Raw genomic sequence first — 24026 nt, 5'->3', positions numbered from 1 at the left:
CCACCATGGGTAACCACATGCAGTTAGCTCCTCCTCCAAGCAGCCACCATGGGTAACCACATGCAGCTAGCTCCTCCAAGCAGCCACCATGGGTAACCACATGCAGTTAGCTCCTCCTCCAAGCAGCCACCATGGGTAACCACATAAAATAATAATAATAATCTGATCCAGCAATAAATCAGAATTGAGCACTAAGACTTACAGTGTGAACATGGCCAGTGAGACAGGGACTGAAGGGAGATGCACATGGACAAGAAGCCCGCAAAGGAGGACTGGCTGGCTATTGATTTCAAAAGGTACTGTAAAAGCTAACAAGCGGTGATATAAAAAGACGACGTTTGGAATCACAAACTGTCTCAGAGAACTGAGTTGGTCCCTCCCAACCCAAAGGGGGTAGCAGCACCCACATTGCTCCAGTCATGGATTGCAGAATTGCAGAGGAGAGAAGGCTGGATGGTTGACCTCTAACAGAACTAGATGAGAGAAGGCTGGATGGTTGACCTCTAGCAGAACTAGAGGTCAGAAGGCTGGATGGTTGACCTCTAGCAGAACTAGAGGTCAGAAGGCTGGATGGTTGACCTCTAACAGAACTAGAGGTCAGAAGGCTGGATGGTTGACCTCTAACAGAACTAGAGGTCAGAAGGCTGGATGGTTGACCTCTAACAGAACTAGGAGAGAAGGCTGGATGGTTGACCTCTAACAGAACTAGAGGTCAGAAGGCTGGATGGTTGACCTCTAACAGAACTAGAGGAGAGAAGGCTGGATGGTTGACCTCTAACAGAACTAGAGGAGAGAAGGCTGGATGGTTGACCTCTAACAGAACTAGAGGAGAGAAGGCTGGATGGTTGACCTCTAACAGAACTAGAGGAGAGAAGGCTGGATGGTTGACCTCTAACAGAACTAGAGGAGAGAAGGCTGGATGGTTGACCTCTAGCAGAACTAGAGGAGAGAAGGCTGGATGGTTGACCTCTAACAGAACTAGAGGTCAGAAGGCTGGATGGTTGACCTCTAACAGAACTAGAGGAGAGAAGGCTGGATGGTTGACCTCTAACAGAACTAGAGGAGAGAAGGCTGGATGGTTGACCTCTAACAGAACTAGAGGAGAGAAGGCTGGATGGTTGACCTCTAACAGAACTAGAGGTCAGAAGGCTGGATGGTTGACCTCTAACAGAACTAGAGGAGAGAAGGCTGGATGGTTGACCTCTAACAGAACTAGAGGAGAGAAGGCTGGATGGTTGACCTCTAACAGAACTAGAGGAGAGAAGGCTGGATGGTTGACCTCTAACAGAACTAGAGGAGAGAAGGCTGGATGGTTGACCTCTAACAGAACTAGAGGAGAGAAGGCTGGATGGTTGACCTCTAACAGAACTAGAGGAGAGAAGGCTGGATGGTTGACCTCTAACAGAACTAGAGGAGAGAAGGCTGGATGGTTGACCTCTAACAGAACTAGAGGTCAGAAGGCTGGATGGTTGACCTCTAACAGAACTAGAGGTCAGAAGGCTGGATGGTTGACCTCTAACAGAACTAGAGGAGAGAAGGCTGGATGGTTGACCTCTAACAGAACTAGAGGAGAGAAGGCTGGATGGTTGACCTCTAACAGAACTAGAGGAGAGAAGGCTGGATGGTTGACCTCTAACAGAACTAGAGGTCAGAAGGCTGGATGGTTGACCTCTAACAGAACTAGAGGTCAGAAGGCTGGATGGTTGACCTCTAACAGAACTAGAGGAGAGAAGGCTGGATGCGTTACCTCTAGCAGAACTAGAGGAGAGAAGGCTGGATGCGTTACCTCTAGCAGAACTAGAGGAGAGAAGGCTGGATGGTTGACCTCTAACAGAACTAGAGGAGAGAAGGCTGGATGCGTTACCTCTAACAGAACTAGAGGAGAGAAGGCTGGATGGTTGACCTCTAACAGAACTAGAGGAGAGAAGGCTGGATGCGTTACCTCTAACAGAACTAGAGGAGAGAAGGCTGGATGGTTGACCTCTAACAGAACTAGAGGAGAGAAGGCTGGATGCGTTACCTCTAACAGAACTAGAGGAGAGAAGGCTGGATGCGTTACCTCTAGCACGACGCGTACAGCCTCCTCGAACACGGGCAGGACCTCCAGTTCTCCCTGGTGCTCCATAAGGCGAACCCGACAGATCCAGTACTTGGCAAACTTCTGGGCCACGGCTGGCAGCCGGGACAGGACGTCCTTCACCTGCTCTGGAGGACAACCCTGTGAAATGCACCGACAGACACATTTATTAAAAAGGAAATATCCAGAGCCCAGACCAACAGTAGGAGAGCTCGCTCAACAACCAGGAGGGAATTGGCATAATGACAACATTGGGGGATGGGAGAAAGCAGGAAAAAGGCAAAGAGAGAATGTCCGTGCTTCATCTGACTAGAGACAGTTGTGCAAAAATAGAGATAAGGATTATTATCAAGGACATTTTTTCATCTACATAATCATTCATTGAGCTATAATTAACACAACACAAGGATTCAGTGTCCTCTGATGACATCACAGGAGGAGATATTCAGTCTCATGAACTCTCAATAACTGTAAATCTAAATGAATGTGTGCAAAACAGTTTAGAGCCATGGGATATGTTTGAGATCATGTGCAAAAAATTCAGGAATCATAGCATCATGGGGGGGAAGGGGGGTACAGGTAGTAGAATACATGGTACAGCTCATAGAATTATAGTACAGTGGAGAAGTACAGATAAATAGAATAAAAAGGCAGTGTAAATAATATAACAATATAATTAACTCTGGACATAATGCTCTTAAATAGACTGCATATATCTCTCTTGAAAAGTAATACCCAGACGTCGGTACAGTGCATAACAAAATAATAAACTATCCTATCGTTGGGCATAATAAACATAATAGTATAATCATGGGATAAAATCCATCTCCACAATAATACTGATAGTCACTCCTGCCCATATTATCTTACACAATATGACTCAACTGTGAAAAGGAGTTCTCTAATGTGCAGGGACGTGCACAGGACTTTAGAGGGGCAGGTGCTCAAATGCTGAAAAGGGCACTATACCTGTGTATGTTATAACCGAGCGCCCAAAGAGCGCAAGGCCGATTTTTGGGGGCCCTTTTTGGGCGGGGGGGGGCCCCCTTTTTATGCTTTTTGGGGAGTTTTGGTGATCAAATATTGAATATTGAACTATAATAATCAGTGCAGGAGCTCACTTATCCTTGAAAGACACTTTTATCACTGACTGACTTAAAATGTTCAGGGGGGAGGGAATAAGTGCTTACCCTACAGACCCTAAGAAGTGCTGTATATTCTGTATTGTTTCATATACATTTTTTATTCCAATCCCGATTTGTATTTGAGATTCCCAAATCCCATCGGACTTGACTTCTTCGTGTCCCTCAATGAGTGTAATACCAGCATTCAACTGTATGCGCCACAGCGGTTTCTATCATCATCATCATCATCACCACCCACGCTATGCATAAAATATATAGGTCCGCGGAGAGGCACGCTGAGGAGGCAGTGCAAACTGCAATGGAATATGGGGCATCTCTCTCTCTCTTTACCTAATATTTTGATTCTATCCTGACATTTTTCACTTTTTTTATGAGAGGTACCCCCAGAAAGCCCCTTCTCCTGGCCTGTACCTCTCGCAGCAGTTTGATGCAGTCGGCCAGCGATGTGTCCACGGCGCACATGAGGGAGTGGGCCTGGTCCTCCTCCTCCAGCGAGGCCCAGTAGGGCTGGGGCAGCAGCAGGGCCGCACTGCTCCTGGTGTGGGGCTTCACCGCCGGCATGGGGGGCCGCTTGTAGCTGATGCCCTTGGCCTCTCGCCACTCCTGGAGCTTCCTCCTGCAGACGACACACAAAGAGCACAACAAGTCCTGGTTGAAGACGGTCAAGGTCAACTTTATTTATATAGCACATTTTAAATCAACCGAAGTGAAAACTTTTAAATTGTATAAATGTTTAACCCTGACTTGTTGAAGTGTTGCTACTCAATTATACAATTTTGAATGGGCTCTCACCGCTCTATCGATCCGATCTCATTACATGATACTCGCCTCCTAGCGCTCTTCGATCACTAAATGCAGGGCTCCTATCGATCCCTAGGGTAAAAAAATAAATCCGCCAGCCCTACCTGTGGAATAAATTACCCACCGTCGTCAGAAGTTCTGCTCTGAAGTTTTTAGATACTTGCTCACGAGACCTCTTCTCTCTCTGTTTCGCCTACCCTGCTGATCTTACCTGGTTACCTCTTACAGACCCTTAGCTTAGTATGGTTAGTTCAGTTTACGTTCAATCTAGAGTAAGGTCGAGCTGATGGGAACATAGTCAGGATGTCTGTCTTCTAACCCCTGTGAGTGGATCATGTCTCGAGTGACTGTTATGATATACAGGTACTAGGGGTGTAACAATGCATCGATCCTAAGGTGACAATTCAACTGCATCGATTTGAAAATGTAAGAATCTGATATATATATATATATTTTTTTTATGTCGATTTTTTATTGACCTATAGTCCATTCATGCTGAGTGAATCAGTTCCCCCAGCCACATTTGTGTATAATTTTTTCAAAAATGTATCGAATCGCATCGAATCGTGGTCAAATGAAGATATTTCATGATTCATTGAATCTCAGAAATTCTCCTCCTGCCCCCTGGAGAGAGTGACCGTTGGACCATCATCATATTTCATACCAGCGCTTGTATTCCTGTGCTTTATTGTTTTTATTTCTATTATTATTTTAACTTAAATGTCTTTAATTTACTTATTTAAGACAAATTATAAATACAAATTTTTTGTTTGTTCTATTATCCATCCTTCTATCATCCATAGCAAGCAACACCGATCTGATGGGGGATCCCTGTTACAAGAGAATGGGATTGTTATATAAACCCCCCGACAATGGTGTGTGTGTTGGTACGGTCCAGCAGGGACCAGGATGTAAGGTACGCTGTTGTGTTATGGGTTGGGATTCAATACAGATGCACAGTGGATACGCTCTAGTCTCCCGTCTCGTTATTTAACACAAACATGGTGTCAGAAGTGGCTATAATTACGTGAGTAATTATACGGATATGGTGCGCTACGGCACAGGAAATCGAGGAAAAAGAGAAGTCGGGGAGTGAAGCAGTGAGCGTTTGCAGCGAGCTAAGCTACAAACAAAAACACATCACCACCATGGCAACAGCAATACCGCCACCAGAGGAGATGAAGATGAGCGGCGATCTCGCAAGTAACTGGGATAATTTCCGATCGGAATTTGAGGACTACATACTGGCAGCGGGATTGGAGGACAAGGTAAAAGAAGTGCAAGCAGCAATCTTGCGACGCGTGATGGGCAGTGAATGTCGCCATATATACAGACATAATTTAGGACTTACGGCGGACCAGGGGAAGGACGTGGCCGTAATCATTCCTGCTTTAGAGGCATATTTTAAGCCAACAAGGAACATTATTTTTGAAAGATATGTGTTTGGGAAATGCAATCAAGATGAAGGGGAACCCATAGATTCATTCATAACAAGGCTGAAGGAGAAGGCGTCTTCTTGTGATTATGGGCAACTCAGAGAGCAGTTGATAAGAGACAAAGTAGTGCTGGGGGTGTGTGATGAGAGTGTGCGCCGTCGTCTACTCAGAGAGAAAGATCTTACACTGGAATCAGCCATTGAGATATGCCGGGCTGCAGAAATGACTGATATTAGAATAAAGGCAATGACACAGGATAGACATCAGACATCAGCAATGATACCAGAGACTGTACATGCGTCAGATGGCCAGCGGCCACGAGTTCTACCCAGGCAGGAACGATCTGACAGGTCTCAATATCAACCCAGGCAGGAACGATCTGACAGGTCTCAATATCAACCTCGGCAGGAATGCTCTGACAGGTCTCAATATCCACCTAGGCAGGAACGTTCTGACAGGTCTCAATATCAACCTAGGCAGGAACGCTCTGACAGGTCTCAATATCAACCTAGGCAGGAACGTTCTGACAGGTCTCAATATCAACCTAGGCAGGAACGCTCTGACAGGTCGCAATATCAACCTAGGCAGGAACGCTCTGACAGGTCTCAATATCCACCCAGGCAGGAACGCTCTGACAGGTCTCAATATCCACCTAGGCAGGAACGTTCTGACAGGTCTCAATATCAACCTAGGCAGGAACGTTCTGACAGGCCTCAATATCCACCCAGGCAGGAACGCTCTGACAGGTCTCAATATCCACCTAGGCAGGAACGTTCTGACAGGTCTCAATATCAACCTAGGCAGGAACGTTCTGACAGGTCTCAATATCCACCTAGGCAGGAACGTTCTGACAGGTCTCAATATCAACCTAGGCAGGAACGTTCTGACAGGTCTCAATATCCACCTAGGCAGGAACGTTCTGACAGGTCTCAATATCAACCTAGGCAGGAACGTTCTGACAGGTCTCAATATCCACCTAGGCAGAAACGTTCTGACAGGCCTCAATATTACGCGCCAGGCGCAAATTCAAGCGCTGCGTGTAGGTTCTGCGGCACTGCGCACAGGCGCGGACGGGAACAGTGCCCAGCCTATGGCAAGACCTGCCGCATTTGCGCAAAACTCAATCACTTTGCTGTAGTATGCATGCAGAGAGGCCAGGCCACCCGACAGCTACATACAGCAGACATTGACACTGAATACCTTGAGAATATGTACAGTGGGGAGGCAGAGGCTCACATATACACGGCAGAGAGCATAGGGGCAGTTCAGGGAGGTGGAAAAAATGGTTTGCAAATTTAAAGATTAACGGAGGGTTGCAGAGGTGCCAGTTAGATTCAGGGGCAACCTGTGATGTGATGAGCATAAAAGACATGAGGAGGCTGGGCCCTGGAGCAAGGCTATTGCCCAGCCAAACAAGGTTGGTGCTGTATTCAGGTCAATCAATTCCCTCATTTGGCTTATTCAAAACCGAGTGTGTAGTGAGAGGGAAGACGCACAAGCTGACCTTCGAGGTAGTAAGAAGCAGTCAGAGACCCCTTTTGTCAGGTGAAACCAGTGAGCGCCTAGGCTTAATGCGCTTCACCATCCCTGAGGAGCTGTTGATGGTAGGACATAGCAGCTCAGTCCCACTAACCAGGCAGCAACTTGTCTGTACGTACAATGAGGTTTTCAACGCCCCTGTGGAATCGGTCCCTGGTGAAGTTCATTTTGAGTTGGACAGTAATGTAGCCCCAGTGCAAGCTGCTCCACGTAATGTTCCAGTGGCACTTAGGGAGGCAGTGAAGGCACAATTAGATAAATATGAGAAAGATGGCCACTTGGTTTCAGTGTCGGAGCCAACAGAATGGATCAGCAATATGGTGATTGTCAGACGGCCAGAGAAGCCGATCAGGATATGTATAGACCCAAAGTCATTAAATGTGGCTTTAAGGAGATCTCACTACTTAATGCCGACGCTGGAGGATGTCCTATACAAGCTGCCCAGGGCTCGCATTTTCACTCTTGTGGATGCACGGGATGCTTTCCTACAGTGCAGGCTAGACGAGGAAAGTAGTTACACCACCACATTTTGGACACCTTGGGGCAGGAAGCGTTGGTTAAAGCTGCCATTTGGGGTGTCTGTGGCCCCAGAGATATACCAGCGAAAGCAGCATGAGCTTTTAGCAGGGCTCAGTGGAGTAGAGCCCATCGCAGACGATATACTGGTAGTGGGCTGTGGGGAGACAGAAGAGGAGGCTATACACTATGACACTAAACTGATAGCACTCATGGAGAGGTGCAGAGAGGTTAGGTTGAGGCTAAGTTTGAAGAAACTGCAGTTCAGGCTCAGAGAAGTCAAGTTTCATGGACACATCCTGTCAGCAGAGGGGCTCAGGGCAGACCCAGAGAAGGTCAGGGCGGTCCAAGACATGCCACACCCCACGGACGCCAAGGCGGTGCAGCGGTTTATTGGGTTTGTGACATACCTCGCAAGGTTCATGCCCTGCCTCTCTGAGATATGCGAGCCACTGAGGAGGCTGTTGGACAAGGCCGTCCCATGGCACTGGCTTCCCAAACATGGTGCGGCGATCGAGGAGATCAAGCGTCTGATCACAGTGGCCCCGATCCTGAAATATTACGACGTGACCAAGCCGGTCACCATCCAGAGTGATGCAAGTCAGAAAGGACTTGGCTGCTGTCTGTTCTAGGAGGGTCAGCCAGTAGGGTACGCATCGCGGGCACTGACTCAGACAGAACAGAACCATGCACAGATTGAGAAGGAGTGTCTGAGTATTGTGTTTGCGTGCCAACGCTTTCACTATTATCTGTATGCACGGGGGGAGATTGTGGCGGAAACGGACCACAAGCCACTCATTTCGATATTCAACAAACCCCTCCTCACTGCACCCAAACGGCTCCAGAGCATGCTGCTCACGCTGCAGAACTACAACCTCAAGGTCACATACAAGCCAGGCCCGGACATGCACATCAGTGACACATTGAGCAGGGCCACGGCTCCACCACAGAGGACTGACACGGGATACATGAAACACACAGTCTGCAACCTGCAGAGGGCACAAGAGGACACTGAACAGATTAATCAGGCTGATTATCTGAATGTCACCAGCCAGCGGTTGAATCAGATCAGGCAACACACTGGGGGAGATGAAACCCTTCAGTTGCTCAAAGCGGCAGTGCTCCAGGGATGGCCAGATCACCGGGAGGAGACTCCCCTGGCGATCAGAGAGTATTGGTCAATCAGGGACGAGATCAGCGCATAAGATGGGGTGCTCTTCAAAAGTCAGCGAGTCATAGTGCCGAAAACGTTACGGGCAGAAATGTTGAAACGCATACACGCCAGCCATGTAGGAGGAGATGCCTGCTACAGACAGGCCAAAGACACACTGTACTGGCCCAACATGCAGGGTGAAATCAAGGATTACGTGAGCCAGTGTTCAGCGTGTAATGAATATTCTCATGAGCAGCAGCGGGAGACAATGATGTCGCATGCACTCCCAACACGGCCATGGCAGATTGTCAGTATGGATTTGTTCAGACAAGCGGGCAAGGACTTCCTACTCATGGTTGATCATTATTCAGATTTCTGGGAAATAGAGCTACTCCCTGACCTCTCAGCAGACACCGCGGTGTTAAGGTGTAAGGCCCAGTTTGCACGCCACGGGCAGCCTGACCGGGTGGTAACAGACTGTGGATCTCAGTTTGACTGTGAGAAATTTAGAAAGTTTGCAAAAGAATGGGATTTCGACCATGTCATGTCCTCGCCCAGGCACCCAAGGTCTAATGGAAAGGCTGAATCGGCAGTGAAAGTTGTGAAAAACCTGTGCAAGAAAGCAGCTAGTGCAGGTAACGACCCATGGTTGGCAATCTTGCAGTGGAGGAACACGCCCACAGAGGGCATGCTCAGCAGCCCAGCGCAGAGACTGATGTCCCAGAGACTGAAGACTCCACTTCCGGTCGCTGACACACTCCTGGGCCCCAGCGTGGTCACGGGGGTTCCTGAAAAGCTGCGGGTTAAGCATCAAACGGCCAAGCTGGGTTACGACAAGTCGGCCAGAGATCTGCCCGAGTTGTGTATCGGCCAGGACATAAGAATGAAGCCCCTGCCTGGAGACGGGACGGGCAAGTGGAGGAGAGGAGTGTGCCTGCAACCGGTGGCCCCCAGATCGTACTTGGTGGATGTCGAGGGGACATTCTACCGGCGGAATCGGGTGGACCTGCGACCAGCGGAGGGGGATGTGACTGGACGCCGCCCGGAGCAACACAGAGTGCAGCACAGCGGCCCACCTGAGGAGCCACACAGCAGTCCGCCCAGCAAAGGGATGGACAGTAACACGGGCAATGACACTATCACCCAGGAAGTCAGGCCATTCAGGCGGAACGACCTGTACCAGCCTGTGGTGGACCCTCCACCGGCGCCAGAGTACAGGACGGCCAGTGGTAGGCTGGTGAGAGTGCCACAAAGACTGGACTTATAGAGACTGGTTAATGGGTATGGTATGGTGTAAAAAAAGAAAAAAAAATGGAAAAAAATGCACAGAACAGATGGTTAGGGTTTTAAATAAGGACGTTTATGGGGTTTCTTGTAATAATAATAATGTGCACTAAGGGATGCTGTAACTATTGTTATCTAAAAAAAAAAGGAGATGTTACAAGAGAATGGGATTGTTATATAAACCCCCCCACAATGGTGTGTGTGTTGGTACGGTCCAGCAGGGACCAGGATGTAAGGTACGCTGTTGTGTTATGGGTTGGAATTCAATACAGATGCACAGTGGATACGCTCTAGTCTCCTGTCTCGTTATTTAACACAAACAATCCCCTTTGAATAGCCCATCTGAGGTTTCTTTCTTTTTGGTGAAAGTCTGGGGGGGGGGTTGTAAAATGTTTGATTTTATGATGGTTTTTATTGTGGATCTATTGTGATGATGTTACTTGTTGATCTGTGAAGCCCATCGAGGCGACTTGTTGTGATTTAGTTTTTGAACGGGGCCAGAGGCCAAATGTTGTTATGTAGGCGCCGGCGGTCTCGTCTCTGCTACATTTGAATGTACAACAAGCCAATCCTGAATCTGGGAACATAGAAGGAAAGCACCTGCGCATCCCTTTACATTTGCGTGCATTCCATTAGGGCTGCACGATTAATCGAAATAAAATCGCGATCTCGATTCATAGACCTATGAAATCTCATTTCTAAATTATGATGATTTTTTTTATTAAAAAAAAATAAAAAAAGAACATTTTCTTTTTAAAAAGAAAACTTTTTACTTAACTTTTTTTTAATTCTGACGATTCTGACTTGAGTTATTTTGTATGTTACAAGAGACTTTTAAGTTTAAGTCAAGCACTTTGATGTATGTTATGTTTAAGTTTAAGTCAAGCACTTTGATATGTTATGTTGTCTGCTTAAGAAAGAGAGCAATACATGATTTTATTGAAAAAATAAGAATCGTGTGAGAGAATCGTGATCTCAATTCTTAGAGAAAAAAAATCATGATTCACATTTGAGCAAGAATTGCCCAGCCCTACATTCCATACAAGCTCTCGCCAGATGCACCAAGCTGCCGGTAGCCCAGCAAAAAAATAAAAAACTTGTAAGACATTTAATATATTTAATATTATTTAATCTCCCCCCAAAAAATTTAATACCTGTGCAAATTAAATGTAAGACTTTTTAATACATTTTAAGGCCTTAATTATTATGAATTTAATACTTTTTAAGACCCTGGTTGTAAATGCAGCGCACCCTTCCATCACATCGGCTTTTACAAGGCGGAAATATTACCCCGGTAATCCACCTCACCGTTCTGTTTAAAAGGTACAAACACAGAATGGGGGGGGGGTCGAAGTTGATGCAGCAGTATGCCGTCAGCAGGTATAGTAATATATATATATATTATTGCCGGGGTGGGTTCGCCCGGGACAGAGGTGTGATGTTTTGATGATGTGGTTAATCGTGTGGGGGTCAGTTTGTAACCTAGCTTGCCACCCCTGGTCGATTAAAACAGTCTTGGACATCTACTCACATTCTATCCTCCTGGGCTGCAGTCGACTTGTTTTCCCCGGTCTGGGGCTGGATCCTGCTCTGGGCTCTGGGCGCCGTCTTCGGGGCCGTGGCCATGGCCACTTGACTGGTGCTCTTGGAAGAGCGTGGCACAGTCATTGGCACGGATACGATCCCAGTTCCTTTATTACCCGCTTGCGACGGTGGCACTTTGGTGGAATCGTCCCCTTCCTTGACGCCTGTCCCGCGTGGGATGTTGTCCATTTGTCCCGGCTCAGACACAGCGGCTTGCACGGCCCTGTTCAAAGCTGTGGCCTGCCACTGCGTCCCTGGCCCTGATGAAGCCCTGAAGCTAGCCTTCCACGGTCCGGCATTCCCTGGCCCTGATGAAGCCCTGAAGCTAGCCTTCCATGGCCTGGCATTCCCTGGCCCTCTCACCACAGATAGTTGTGAGGCTGCAGTCTTTGGCCTGGCATTCCCTGGCCCTGATGAAGCCCTGAAGCTAGCCTTCCCTGGCCCTCTCACCACAGATAGTTGTGGGGCTGCCGTCTTTGCGGGCTGAACGACTGGTTTAGCCGCCGTCGCCGCTCTCTTCTTCTCGCCGGTCTTGACGGTTGCGAACGTGGGCCTGGAGGGGACATGCGTTGGTTTACGTGGCGCTGGAGCACGACTCCGACACGATGGCTGATGTTTACGTGGAGCCGGTTTGCCTGCGAGTGGTTTAGAATCAGTCTTGCTCTGGGCTGAAACTTTAACCCTAGTGTTTACAGTCCCAGCTGCAGTGCTTTTCCGGACAGGCCTGTTCACGGACGTGCTAGGGCGCGTCTTCCCCTGATCCACGGCAGACTTGTGGGCCACCACGGTTGGGGCGGAGCGGGCTCTGTTGACCATAGAAGCGGTGCTGGTGGTAACTGTTGCAGCAGGGAAGGTGGTCGTGTGCGACGGTGTGTTCTTCGGGTGCAGCACCGCCGGCAGGAGACCCGTTTTGGTTTTAGCAATAGGGCCCAGGCTCATCCAGACACAGTCTGTGGACGTCAGGGGGCGTGACGCGGACGTCAGGGGGCGTGACGCGGACGTCAGGGGGCGTGACGCGGACGTCATGGGGCGTGACGTGGACGTCAGGGGGCGTGACGTGGATGTCAGGGGGCGTGACGTGGACGTCAGGGGGCGTGACGTGGACGTCAGGGGGCGTGACGTGGACGTCAGGGGGCGTGACGTGGATGCACTGTTGGGTCTACGGTTTGACTGTGATGTGCGGGTCGCGTTTGAAAGCAATTGGCCTGAGCTGGGGCGAGAGGAGAGCGCAGCGGCCATGTTCGGGTGCTTTCTAGGTTGGTCGTTTGCACTAATGTTGGATTTGAGAGCTCTGGTAGTGGCCGGTTTCTTGTCGATTGTGACCGGCTGTGTTGGGCCTTTGGGTACAATGGAATGCATGGCACCTGGGAGTGCTGGTAAAGTGCCAACTCCCTCTCTCTTCGGTCTGCTCACACCGTTCAACGTGTCAGAAGAGCGTAAAGCGGCTTTAGAAATCTGAATCTTTTTGTCTTCGTTCTTCATAAACGCCGGTAAATGAGCGGGAGCCTGGTTCTCTTTCCCCCCGGTAGGCTGTGAAGACAAACACAGGAGGGGTTGTTGGGAAACGGAGCATGTGATATTCAGTAAAGGTGCAAAAATATCACACAAGTACTATTATTTTGAAAAATATTTACCTCGCATGCAACGGCCCACATGAAGACGATTTGCCCACCAGCACTTTGGCGACCTCTAGCGGCTCGGGTGTACATATATATATATATATTTTTTTTATCCACTTTTTCTCCTTATTTTCTATTTTTCTCCCCCCCAATTTCGCCTCGGCAATTCTCCCCTCACCTGTCTCGAACGTTGCTAGACTATGCCTCCCACTGGTCGGCTGCAGTGAGGACCAAGCCTTGCATCACGTGTCCCCTCCGGTACACGAGGAGGCAGCTGTCACATCTTTTCACCTGAACAGCGCAATCTCTCAGTGGCTCACGCTGCCCCCGATACTTCCTGATTCTGCTGTACAGGCGCACCAACCGACCTGTAGGAGTCGCTGTCAACAATGTCCAATCCCCATCCCACCCACCGGCTTTCCCACCCTCCAATACTGCCAATTGTATTAGTATGAACGACCAGCCAAGCCGGTAGCAACGCAGAGAGCTGGGCTCGTTACCAGCATATCCTGCGTTAGTGGCGAGCGCCTTGCCCACTGCGCCACCCAGGTGTACATATTTTTTTAATACAATATCGAATTAAAGCCCTATTTGTTGCCTGTCGACAAAATCCGTTCAGCGGTTCTCGAGTTACATGTGCCGAAGTAGACGGCAGACTTTTTATTTTTTCAAATACCACTCCCGACTCTCGAGCCTCTACCTCCGTCAATCATTTGGCGATCTCGAAATTGATTGGACAGGGAACTTGTAACCAATGAGTAGCAGTAGGGCTTTCTAATGGTACCCCACGTGGGAATGAGCGAATCAGGGATCTAGGTGAAAAGTCACAAGCCAAAACAGGAAGAGAATTCTCCGTCGAATGCATTGAAGTCTATGAGAAAATCCAGTCTCTTCCACACAGTTTATTAATTGAACAATGGGTATCGGATCGGTACTCAGTATCGGCCGATACCCAAAGACCAGGTATCGGTATCGGGACTGAAAAAGTTGGATCGGTGCATCCCTAATTACAGCCAAACCGTATTGTGTGGGTTCATAATCTTTGACGGAGGGGGACAACATATTATGTAACATATTATGCATGTTCCTTAAACCATCAACCTGCCCAGGGACTACAGATGAAAATGTGCCTGTATGGCTAAATCTAGCATATTTACACGGTGCATCCAAGATCTCATGTTTATTAATGTGCACTCACTGTCCCTTTCTTAAATGAAATAAACCTCTAAACAATGATAATAATGCCGCTGGTTTCTAATGACGGCAGGGAACAAAATAACCACTGCCAAACGCCAATGGCGTGTAGATGTCCTCCTTGGCTTGTAAATTACAGAGCTACTAAGGCACTCTGGCGTGTAAAGAAATTGGGAGGCATATGAGCATATTAGAGTATTCTATCAAGGCTATACAGTGCAAGCATTTCACTCGCATTTGCCACTAAAAAAATAGATTTGTGCGAACTCGAAAAATCATTTAGGAGCACAGTGTGCAAGTAATCGTCTTGCATTGTGGGCGTGTCAACGCGCAATTGTCATTTCATAATAGTCACGGAGCAGCGTGGACCAGCTCTGTAACAACTCATCTCGAGTCTGCTTCTATGTGCAACGAAAACTCTGCGAGCAGCGGTTCCAATTGTCTAACATGCTTTGCATCCTCACCAGTCCTGTATACCCATGCCGCGCTAAAAACATTAACTACTGTAATGTTATCTGCTAACTGAGTACTCCAACTAAGCGAACCTGCAGTGCTAACGCTAACTACTGCTAACGCTAATCACTGGGAAGTGGGAACGCTCAAAGGCATAGTGAGGGAAGGAGGGGCTGAGAATCTCTTTCGCTCTGTGTGTGTGTGGTGTGGTGTGTGTGTGTGTGTCTCTCCCTCTCTCTACATCTCCTGAACCCATTTCATTCAAAAGGAAGATATTGATGGACAGTAGCTATAGTATAACTATTATTCAATAGCGTTTAAATTATAATGCATTAAATAATTGTATAAAGAATTTTCCAAAGCAGCTTGACAACCAATATCCTTTGCGTCTAGTAGGCATGGGCCAATGTGTGATTTTGGTGGTATGTGCTATTTGCACAGATGTTTGTCCCTTAGTATGCACACGCACAGTATAATATGCATGTAATAAATAGTTTGTTTATAAACTCTGTTACTTGAAACATGTTCACTGTGCTCCTAAATGTCTTTGTGTGCTCCTAATATATATTTTTTTATTTAGGAGCACATGTGCTCCCTGGGAAAAGGGTTAGCGTAGAGCCCTGTATAATAGTAATAATAATTACACATGGCGATATACTAAAAAGCTATTTCTAATTTCTGGCTGGTAAAAAATCTGCCTGGCTGGTAGTTTTTTTAATCTACCTGCCACCTTGGCTGGTAAGCCAAAAAGTAAATTTTGTTCCCTGAATGACGGCCTCCTGTCCATGGTCATACACAGGCTGGGCGTAATGACGGAAGCCAGTGTTCATCATTTTGCCCATGTGCAAGTGCAGGCTTCAATGGGGTTCCTTTGTGGATGTTGGTGCTCAGTGCCCACATCTGTTCGACCCTCAAGACTTTTTCTATAGGTTTGAGGCTTGTGTTTTAGACTGAGCTTTAGAAGTGCCAATCACCAATTTAGTTATGTGTATCCTAATGATATATAATTTTGATATAAATGGTACATGGACTGCATTTATATAGAGCTTTTATCCAAGAGCTTTACAACTTGTGCCTCACATTCACCCATTGACTCACACACCGACGGCAGAATGTTAGCATGGTTGTGACCGTTAAAGTGTCTCATCAGATAACATCAGAAGTGCAATGGTCTTGTGATAGTGAGTAACTTCATAGGGGATGCTTAACTTCATAGGGGATGCCTAGTCACACCGAAGGAATTTGAAGGAATCGCCCACTCTCTTCACACACAATCCACAGAGAGTTGTGTTACTCTCAAGCCTGCCAACGTGCTGCACGCAACAAATCAAAACAATACCCCCCCCCCCCCCCGACGACAATGTTTCCATTGTTTCCACATTGACGACGTCAATGAAACGAAACCTATGACTAGGGATGCCCCGATCGATCGGCCACCGATCGTTATCGGCCGATAATCAGTATAAATATGCGATCGGTGATCGGTCATAATGCTTTATTTTCGCCGATCGTCAAACCCGATCTCACTCGCTGTCGCTGAGTTCTGTCTCAGACACCGGGAGCTGTGCGGCGTCTGCTCATCCCTCCAGCCCCTCCCGCACGCATGTAAACACGGGTCTACTCTAGTCTAGTGGGACGGGACACGGGAGGACGGCGTCTCCCTGAGCTAACGTTAGCTTAGCTACCGTTACAAAATGACCCAGTCAACTATTCACTTTTAGTTTAATACATGATGACGAGGCATTGTCTAACCCAACGGTATCTGCCGGCCAGCTACCGATGGCTCCTGATATCAACAAACGCTCCAGCAAGTATAGTAGAGATGTGTATGATACCTGTTAGCTGTTAGCTCACGTTAGCGCAAGTTAGTTCACTGTTCAAAACGAAATGTCCCATTGAACTAAATAATTCACTGAGGCGTTGTATTAACGTTATATATCCGGCTAGCAGTAGCTACAGATGGCTCCTGATATCAATGTCTTATAACACTGATTCGATGTGTATTCGAGCTGAGGGCTTACAGTTAAGTAACGTTATACCAATAGGGTCCAGGTGCAGCGCCGGAGAATCCTGGCTACTAGAGTACACACAGACAGTGGAGCTTGTTGCGTGGTGGCGATGTCTCGCAGATAATACAAGTACAAGTCTAATTATATAATATATATATTTTATAAAAAAATATATAATTATATAAAATAAATTGTAATTTCTTTAATTCAAAAACGATCGGTATCGGATCGGTATCGGCCGATATGGCTCACGATGATCGGTGATCGGTGGCAAAAAACGTGATCGGGGCATCCCTACCTATGACGCACAATATACGCTTACCTAGGATTTGACTTGATTCAACAGCAAAGCAGTCGGGGCGATGCCAAGCCGAAAACAGTCGAAAGTGTGGTCGAAAGTGTGGTTATTTGAAGTTTGGAAAAAACTTTGATTACATTTCTAGAGACTAAAGTGCAGAAAAAAGGTACTGTTGGGTACCGGTATCGATTCACAGGTACCGGTTAAAATGTGAAAGGTACCCAACCCTAATTTTCACTGATCAAAAGCCCTGATTCAAAGAAGTAGTGAGACACCTTTTACACACACTTACATCAGTCTTTGTTGTTGCCACGGCAGCCTTCTTAACCAGGAGGTCATCACGAAGATAGGGCCTGTGAAGTTAAACAAAGTTACTTGATGTGATCTATTGCCAGGTGAGATGTAGAAATCAGACCAGTGTTTCCCATTGATTACCTAGACTGTGGCGGCCCGCCAGAGTCTAATTTGTCCCGCCACAGTTTTATAATGAACGGGGAAAAAAAACATTTAATTAAAAAAATTAGGGATGTCCGATATTATTGGCCGATAGGCATTCAAATGTGATATCGGAAAATATCGGTATCGGTTTTAATTTTTTTTTCTTTTTTTTTTTACATTTCTATAGAAATGATGTCCGATATTATAGTATCGGTAAAAAAGCCAATATGGAGCATCCCTAAAAAATATATATATACAAAAATAAACCAGTTCAACACAGGTAACCCCTTTTGCTTCATTTCTTTGATGGCTCAAATGTCGATTTTGAGCACAAAGTTCATCATAGATCGATCTAGCCTCTTTATTTTGCTCTCAACCAGATTGATGCATTTAACTTTAAAATGTACAAAAAAATTCTCAAAAGACTCTAGAGGGGCCAAGGTTCACCCACCACAGTCTCACAAAATCCTGTGGGAAACACTGCCGGCCCAATAATAATGTAATTCAAAAAAGATCATTTATGGTGTCTTACTTTGGGTTTGCTGGTTTCAACTTGCCCTTGGCAGCCAAAAACTCCATCAGTTTCTGTTTGCGTAATTCTGTGATAGAAATGACACATTGCTTTATTAACCCCCTTGGGGAAATTCACATTTCATAGCAGCATGGAGGGCAGGATAATATAATATGGTAGTAATAATAATAACAACAACACACTGATAGGTGAGACATATACTCGATCATAATAATAACACACTGACAGAGATGAGACATATGTATATAGTATACTCGTCGATCATAATATTAATAACACACTGACAGATGAGACATATGTAGTCGATCATAATATTAATAACACACTGACAGTCTCGTAAACAAAGAGGCCTATTAAGATGTTAGACCCTAATATGAAAAACTATGTTCTATGCCTTACCTTGACTTTGTCTATTTTGCTGCCATCTATTTTATAGTCTTTTTTTTTTTACTGCCGTGAAGCACTTTGAGCTGCAATTCTTGTATGAAAGGTGCTATAAAAATAAAGTAAATTATTATTACTCAATAATAATAACACACTGACAGATGACATAATGTATAATCTATCAATAATAACACACTGACAGATGAGACATATGTATAATATATCAATAATATAAGACACCGACAGACATATACTCTATCATCAATAACACACTGCGCCAGAGTCAGTGCAGGGTTCAGTAGTTAACACTTTCAGTGCCACCAGCCTAATCTATGTTTTAAATTATGGCTATGTGTCTAATCTGCCCCGTCGCTTATCAAAGAATCATTTTCCAGTCAGTGCTGTCAAGGCAGATTGGTTTTATCGCTTAATTTCCGTTTGAGAGCATTTTGAAAAGCACCCGTTTTGAGGTAAAAAACAGCCCATTCTGGGCCATTCTGTGATAATCGTCTTTTACTGGAATATTCCAGAACGTTGATATTTGTCTGCCTATTTATGAATCGTTTTCAAATAAACGCTAGATGATCAATATTATACGTACACGCACGCCCATTCGAGCCGCGCGCTGATAATAGCCGTGTTCATTTCCTCATGGATTGTACAGTGAAACCGATAGAGCACATATCAGAAAACAGCTTATATCTTCATCAAAATGAGTCTGATTATCCTAACACTGATAACATAGATTCCTTACCTGACATCAGATGGTATCCAACTGGTATATTCCAATTCCTGATCACCATTCGAAAAAATCGATAAGTGTATAGATCTAACGTGACGTACGTGATACAGTAGAATTCATGATCCGCGGCGCTCAGAGGATCCATAATGAACTGTGGTAACCCCGGCTGCATCAGTGGACTAGAAAATGTGGAGTACAGGATTTTTTTCCCCATCCATTTTCATTGAGTCCATTCCAAAATCCCTTATGTCATCTGGGAGATGATAGGGGGTGCTTTTTTCCACATCTGATCGCCGGCGGCTCTCAGGTAGACTAGGGTAGGCTTGCGTGATGCAATATGATTTCAGATCGCAAAAAAAGAAAAAAAAAAGAAATCTGAGAAATCTCGTGAGTGGCTTTCAACGTAATATTAATAATTCCGAGAAAACTCGTGAGTGGCATAGAAAGTGTTAAGAATCAAAAAGCTTGGGTGTCTAGGTGGTGTAGTGGGCAAGGCGCTCGCCACCAACGCAGGAGACGCTGGGTTCGAGCCCAGCTCTCGGCGATGCTACCAGCTTGGCTGGTCGTTCATACCAACACAATTGGCAGTGTTAGGGGTGGGAAAGCTGGTGGGTGGGTCCTGGTCGTTGTAAACAGCGACTCCTACAGTTCGGTCGGGGCGCCTGCTCAGCGAGGAAAGGATCTAAGGGGGGTAGTGTGATCCTTCCACACGTTACACCCTCTCAGTGAGAGTCCACGCTGCCAGGTGAAAAGAAGCGGTTGATTGTCGGAGGAAGCATGTGATAGCCTCCACTCTCCCAGACCGACCGTAGGGGGTAGGTGCGCAGCGACCATGAAGGGGATTGGGAATTGGCATAACGACTAACATTGGGATGGGAGAAAAACGGAGGAAAAAGCTAGCTTGATAAAGTAGAAAAAACATGGTTTAAAGTTAGTATAGAGGACATCAGATGTTTTGCCAGTGACATCACTCATTACGTTGTTTCTTTTTTAATATATTACCTACTAATTACCTAAATATAAAGATTAATTCATCATTAGTGAAGATTAAGCTATTAGTATTTAGAATAGAATATAGAATAGAACATGCCACGCTAACAAGTTTTGTTCCAGCTAAAATATTATTCAGATAATATCTGACTTTTTTTCAAATATATATATATATATTAGAGGTGGGCATAGATACATTTTTTTAATCTAGATTAATCTATCTGCAATCCTGGATTTAATCTAGATTAATCTAGATTAAAATGGCTCAAACAATATATAAATAAATCTGCCGAAGGCATTCAAAATATGTGTGTTCTACCCAAATAATGACCAGAAGTAAGTCCTTACTTTTTCTTTCCTCCTTATGTTTCTCAGGCCAGGTGGCCCATTACACCATGAGCACATCTCCCGTTTCCTAAATGCATTACACTGTTTGAAAAAGCTGTTTTGCTATGATAATTGGTAATGAAATATCAAAATAATGTTCAATAAGATGTACTTGTGTTTAATAAGTTGTTTTATTCAAAAGTTAACACAAATAAATAATATTACCAGTACAGAACAGTATCTAGCACACTCTCAGGAGCAAAACAGAAAGAAGCATTTCAAACTTGAACTATGTGACATGGCTTGACTCAATCAGTCCAATCTCTATTTCTCCTTCTTCCACCAGTCACTCAGGCAGACCAGCTTGTTTTATGTAGCGGTGTCTACTTATAGTGCCTATAATATTTTTCCCGTTGGGTGCCAGACAGGGCCAAACCCTGCCAATGCAAATCAACTGCTCCAGTGGAGTTGCTCAGTGGCCAATTCTCCACTTGCACAACCTAAAAGTAGTAACTTCCGGCTGACTTCCGGTTGTCAATGGTACTTCCTGTCCCATCCAAATACATTGGTTTTAGCTACTTTTCTCCCCTTATTTAAACAACTTTGTCGTCACAGAGAGGCAATGAAACGTTTGTATTATTATAGTATAGAATGTATTTAATAAGCAAACGTTTGTCAGCAGGGTTTTTGGGCTGTATTTCATGTAAAAACGTTCACTGTTAGTTTACTTGCTCACGCTAATTAAGGCTAATACTGGCTAACAGAAGCTAGCGCAAGAAACGACGCCGCAAAGTATTGTTTATAGTGCATTTCTTGCCACCTTATAGCATTTGTACATTTGTATGACAGTCTATAATGCTCCCGTGAGGTTTTTCCGGGCGTTTTGGTAATGATTTTCACTATAAAATCATATTTCTAAATGACAGGAAGTTGATGAAAACTGGCCGGAATAGCTTTGAGCTAACGATCTTTGCCGATGCATTCCATTCTAAACATAACGTTAGTTGTTCAAAACATTACCCGTCTATATCATTTGTTCCTCGACATTAGCTTCTAACTGTAGCAGACTGCAGCTTGCTGGCTAACGTTAGCTTCTAACTGTAGCAGGCTGCAGCTTGCTGGCTAACGTTAGCTTCTAACTGTAGCAGGCTGCAGCTTGCTGGCTAACGTTAGCTTCTAACTGTAGCAAGCTGCAGCTTGCTGGCTAACGTTAGCTTGTAACTGTAGCAGGCTGCAGTTAGTTTACAAAACATTACCCATCTATATAACGTTGAGGAACAAATTATATAGACGGGTAATGTTTTGAACAACTAACGTTACGTTTAGAATGGAATGTATCGGCAAAGATCGTTAGCTCAAAGCTATTCCGGACAGTTTATCAACTTCCTGTCATTTAGAAATATGATTTTATAGTGAAAATCATTACCAAAACGTCCGGAAAAACCTCACAGGAGCATTATAGACTGTCATACAAATGTACAAATGCTATAAGGTGGCAAGAAATGCACTATAAACAATACTTTGCGGCGTCGTTTCTTGCAATGCATCGGCAAAGATAGTTAGCTCAAAGCTATTCCGGACAGTTTTCATCAACTTCCTGTCATTTAGAAATATGATTTTATAGTGAAAATCATTACCAAAACGTCCGGAAAAACCTCACGGGAGCATTATAGACTGTCATACAAATGCTATAAGGTGGCAAGAAATTAGGGATGCCCCGATCACGTTTTTTGCCACCGATCACCGATCGTCGTGAGCCATATCGGCCGATACCGATCCGATACCGATCGTTTTTGATTAAAAAGAAATTAAAAATTATTTTATATAATTTTTTTTTTTTTTTTTTAATAAAATATATATATTATATAATTAGACTTGTACTTGTATTATCTGCGAGACATCGCCACCACGCAACAAGTCAAAATGCTCGCTATCTGCAAACAGCTCCACTGTCTGTGTGTACTCTAGTAGCCTCCAGCTACCAAAAAGGATTCTCCGGCGCTGCAGCGGGACCCTATTGGTAACGTTATGCTTTGGTCATTTCACATTCAGCAAGCCCTCAGCTCGAATACGCATTCAATCAATGTTATAAGACATTGATATCAGGAGCTATCTGTAGCTACTGCTAGCCGGCTAGATGACGTTAAGACAACTATTTAGTTCAATCGGACATTTCGTTTTGAACAGTGAATTAACGTCAGCTAACGCGAGCTAACGGAGGTATCAACATGCACTACAAGACTTGCTGGAGCATTTGTTGATATCAGGAGCTATCGGTAGCTAGCCGGCTAAATACCGTTAGACAATGCCTACTAAAAGTGAATAGTTGACTGGGTAATTTTGTTTAAACAGTAACGATAGCTAGGTAGCTAACGTTAGCTCAGGTCGAATGCACTATCTAGACTCAGCAGAGGAGGTCCGCCTCCTCTGTGTTTACAAACTCTACACGGGTACGGGCGGGGCTAGGGAGGAGGAGCAGTTTGCAGGTCCTGTGCGTCTGAGACAAGCGAGTGAGATATCCACTTGATCAGTTTCCGCGATCGGCGAATATGACTAATTATCGGAATTCCCCGATCGCATATTTATACTAATTATCGGCCGATAACGATCGGTGGCCGATCGATCGGGGCATCCCTACAAGAAATGCACTATAAACAATACTTTGCGGCGTCGTTTCTTGCAATGCATCTGCAAAAATCGTTAGCTCAAAGCTATTCCGGACAGTTTTCATCAACTTCCTGTCATTTAGAAATATGATTTTATAGTGAAAATCATTACCAAAACGTCCGGAAAAACCTCACGGGAGCATTATAGACTGTCATACAAATGTACAAATGCTATAAGGTGGCAAGAAATGCACTATAAACAATACTTTGCGGCGTCGTTTCTTGCGCTAGCTTCTGTTAGCCAGTATTAGCCTTAATTAGCGTGAGCAAGTAAACTAACAGTGAAAGTTTTTACATGAAATACAGCCCAAAAACCCTGCTGACAAACGTTTGCTTATTAAATACATTCTATACTATAATAATACAAACGTTTCATTGCCTCTCTGTGACGACAAAGTTGTTTAAATAAGGGGAGAAAAGTAGCTAAAACCAATGTATTTGGATGGGACAGGAAGTACCATTGGCAACCGGAAGTCAGCCGGAAGTGCCTACTTTCAGGTTGTGCAAGTGGAGAATGGTGTCAACTGTCGTTGTACTGGGCAGCTCCCAGGTGTGAATGGAACTGTGTGAATGTGAAGCAGGGCGTTCCTGAAAAAGAGCATCTGTGCTCAGCGAACCTAATGTTGTGGAAAGGTTGTTTAACACAGCAGGAGACGATATTTCCAATTGTAACAAATAGGTAATTTATTTAAGAAAAGAAGTTCTTTAACAGCAAGAGCTATGGGTCAAAGATGATCGCCACAGCTTGAACAAAAACACTCTGTCCTGGATCCCTTTGCCTGTCCCTAAATCCCCTCTCAGTCCTGCCCCCATGACAGATATGATGACGTATCACATCA

General features: G+C 45.3%; 1 protein-coding gene across 1 annotated transcript in view; it reads right to left on the bottom strand.

The window, feature by feature from the left end:
- Positions 1-24026, bottom strand: part of ckap2l (cytoskeleton associated protein 2-like) — an 81124-nt gene that overhangs the window by 40705 nt on the left and 16393 nt on the right. Inside the window, exons 2-6 of the mRNA XM_084307995.1 lie at positions 18079-18145; positions 17401-17461; positions 11483-13065; positions 3634-3838; positions 2060-2218 (exon numbers count right to left, since the gene is read on the bottom strand). Of these exons, the coding sequence (XP_084164121.1) occupies positions 2060-2218; positions 3634-3838; positions 11483-13065; positions 17401-17461; positions 18079-18145 (2075 nt within the window). The remainder of the gene's footprint in view (positions 1-2059; positions 2219-3633; positions 3839-11482; positions 13066-17400; positions 17462-18078; positions 18146-24026) is intronic.

This window comes from Notolepis coatsorum (genome assembly GCF_963971535.1).
Source record: "Notolepis coatsorum genome assembly, chromosome: 2".
Taxonomy (NCBI): Eukaryota; Metazoa; Chordata; class Actinopteri; order Aulopiformes; family Paralepididae; genus Notolepis; species Notolepis coatsorum.
The sequence above is the reverse complement of the archived record's forward strand: the minus strand, read 5'-3'. Positions and strand labels throughout refer to the sequence as shown.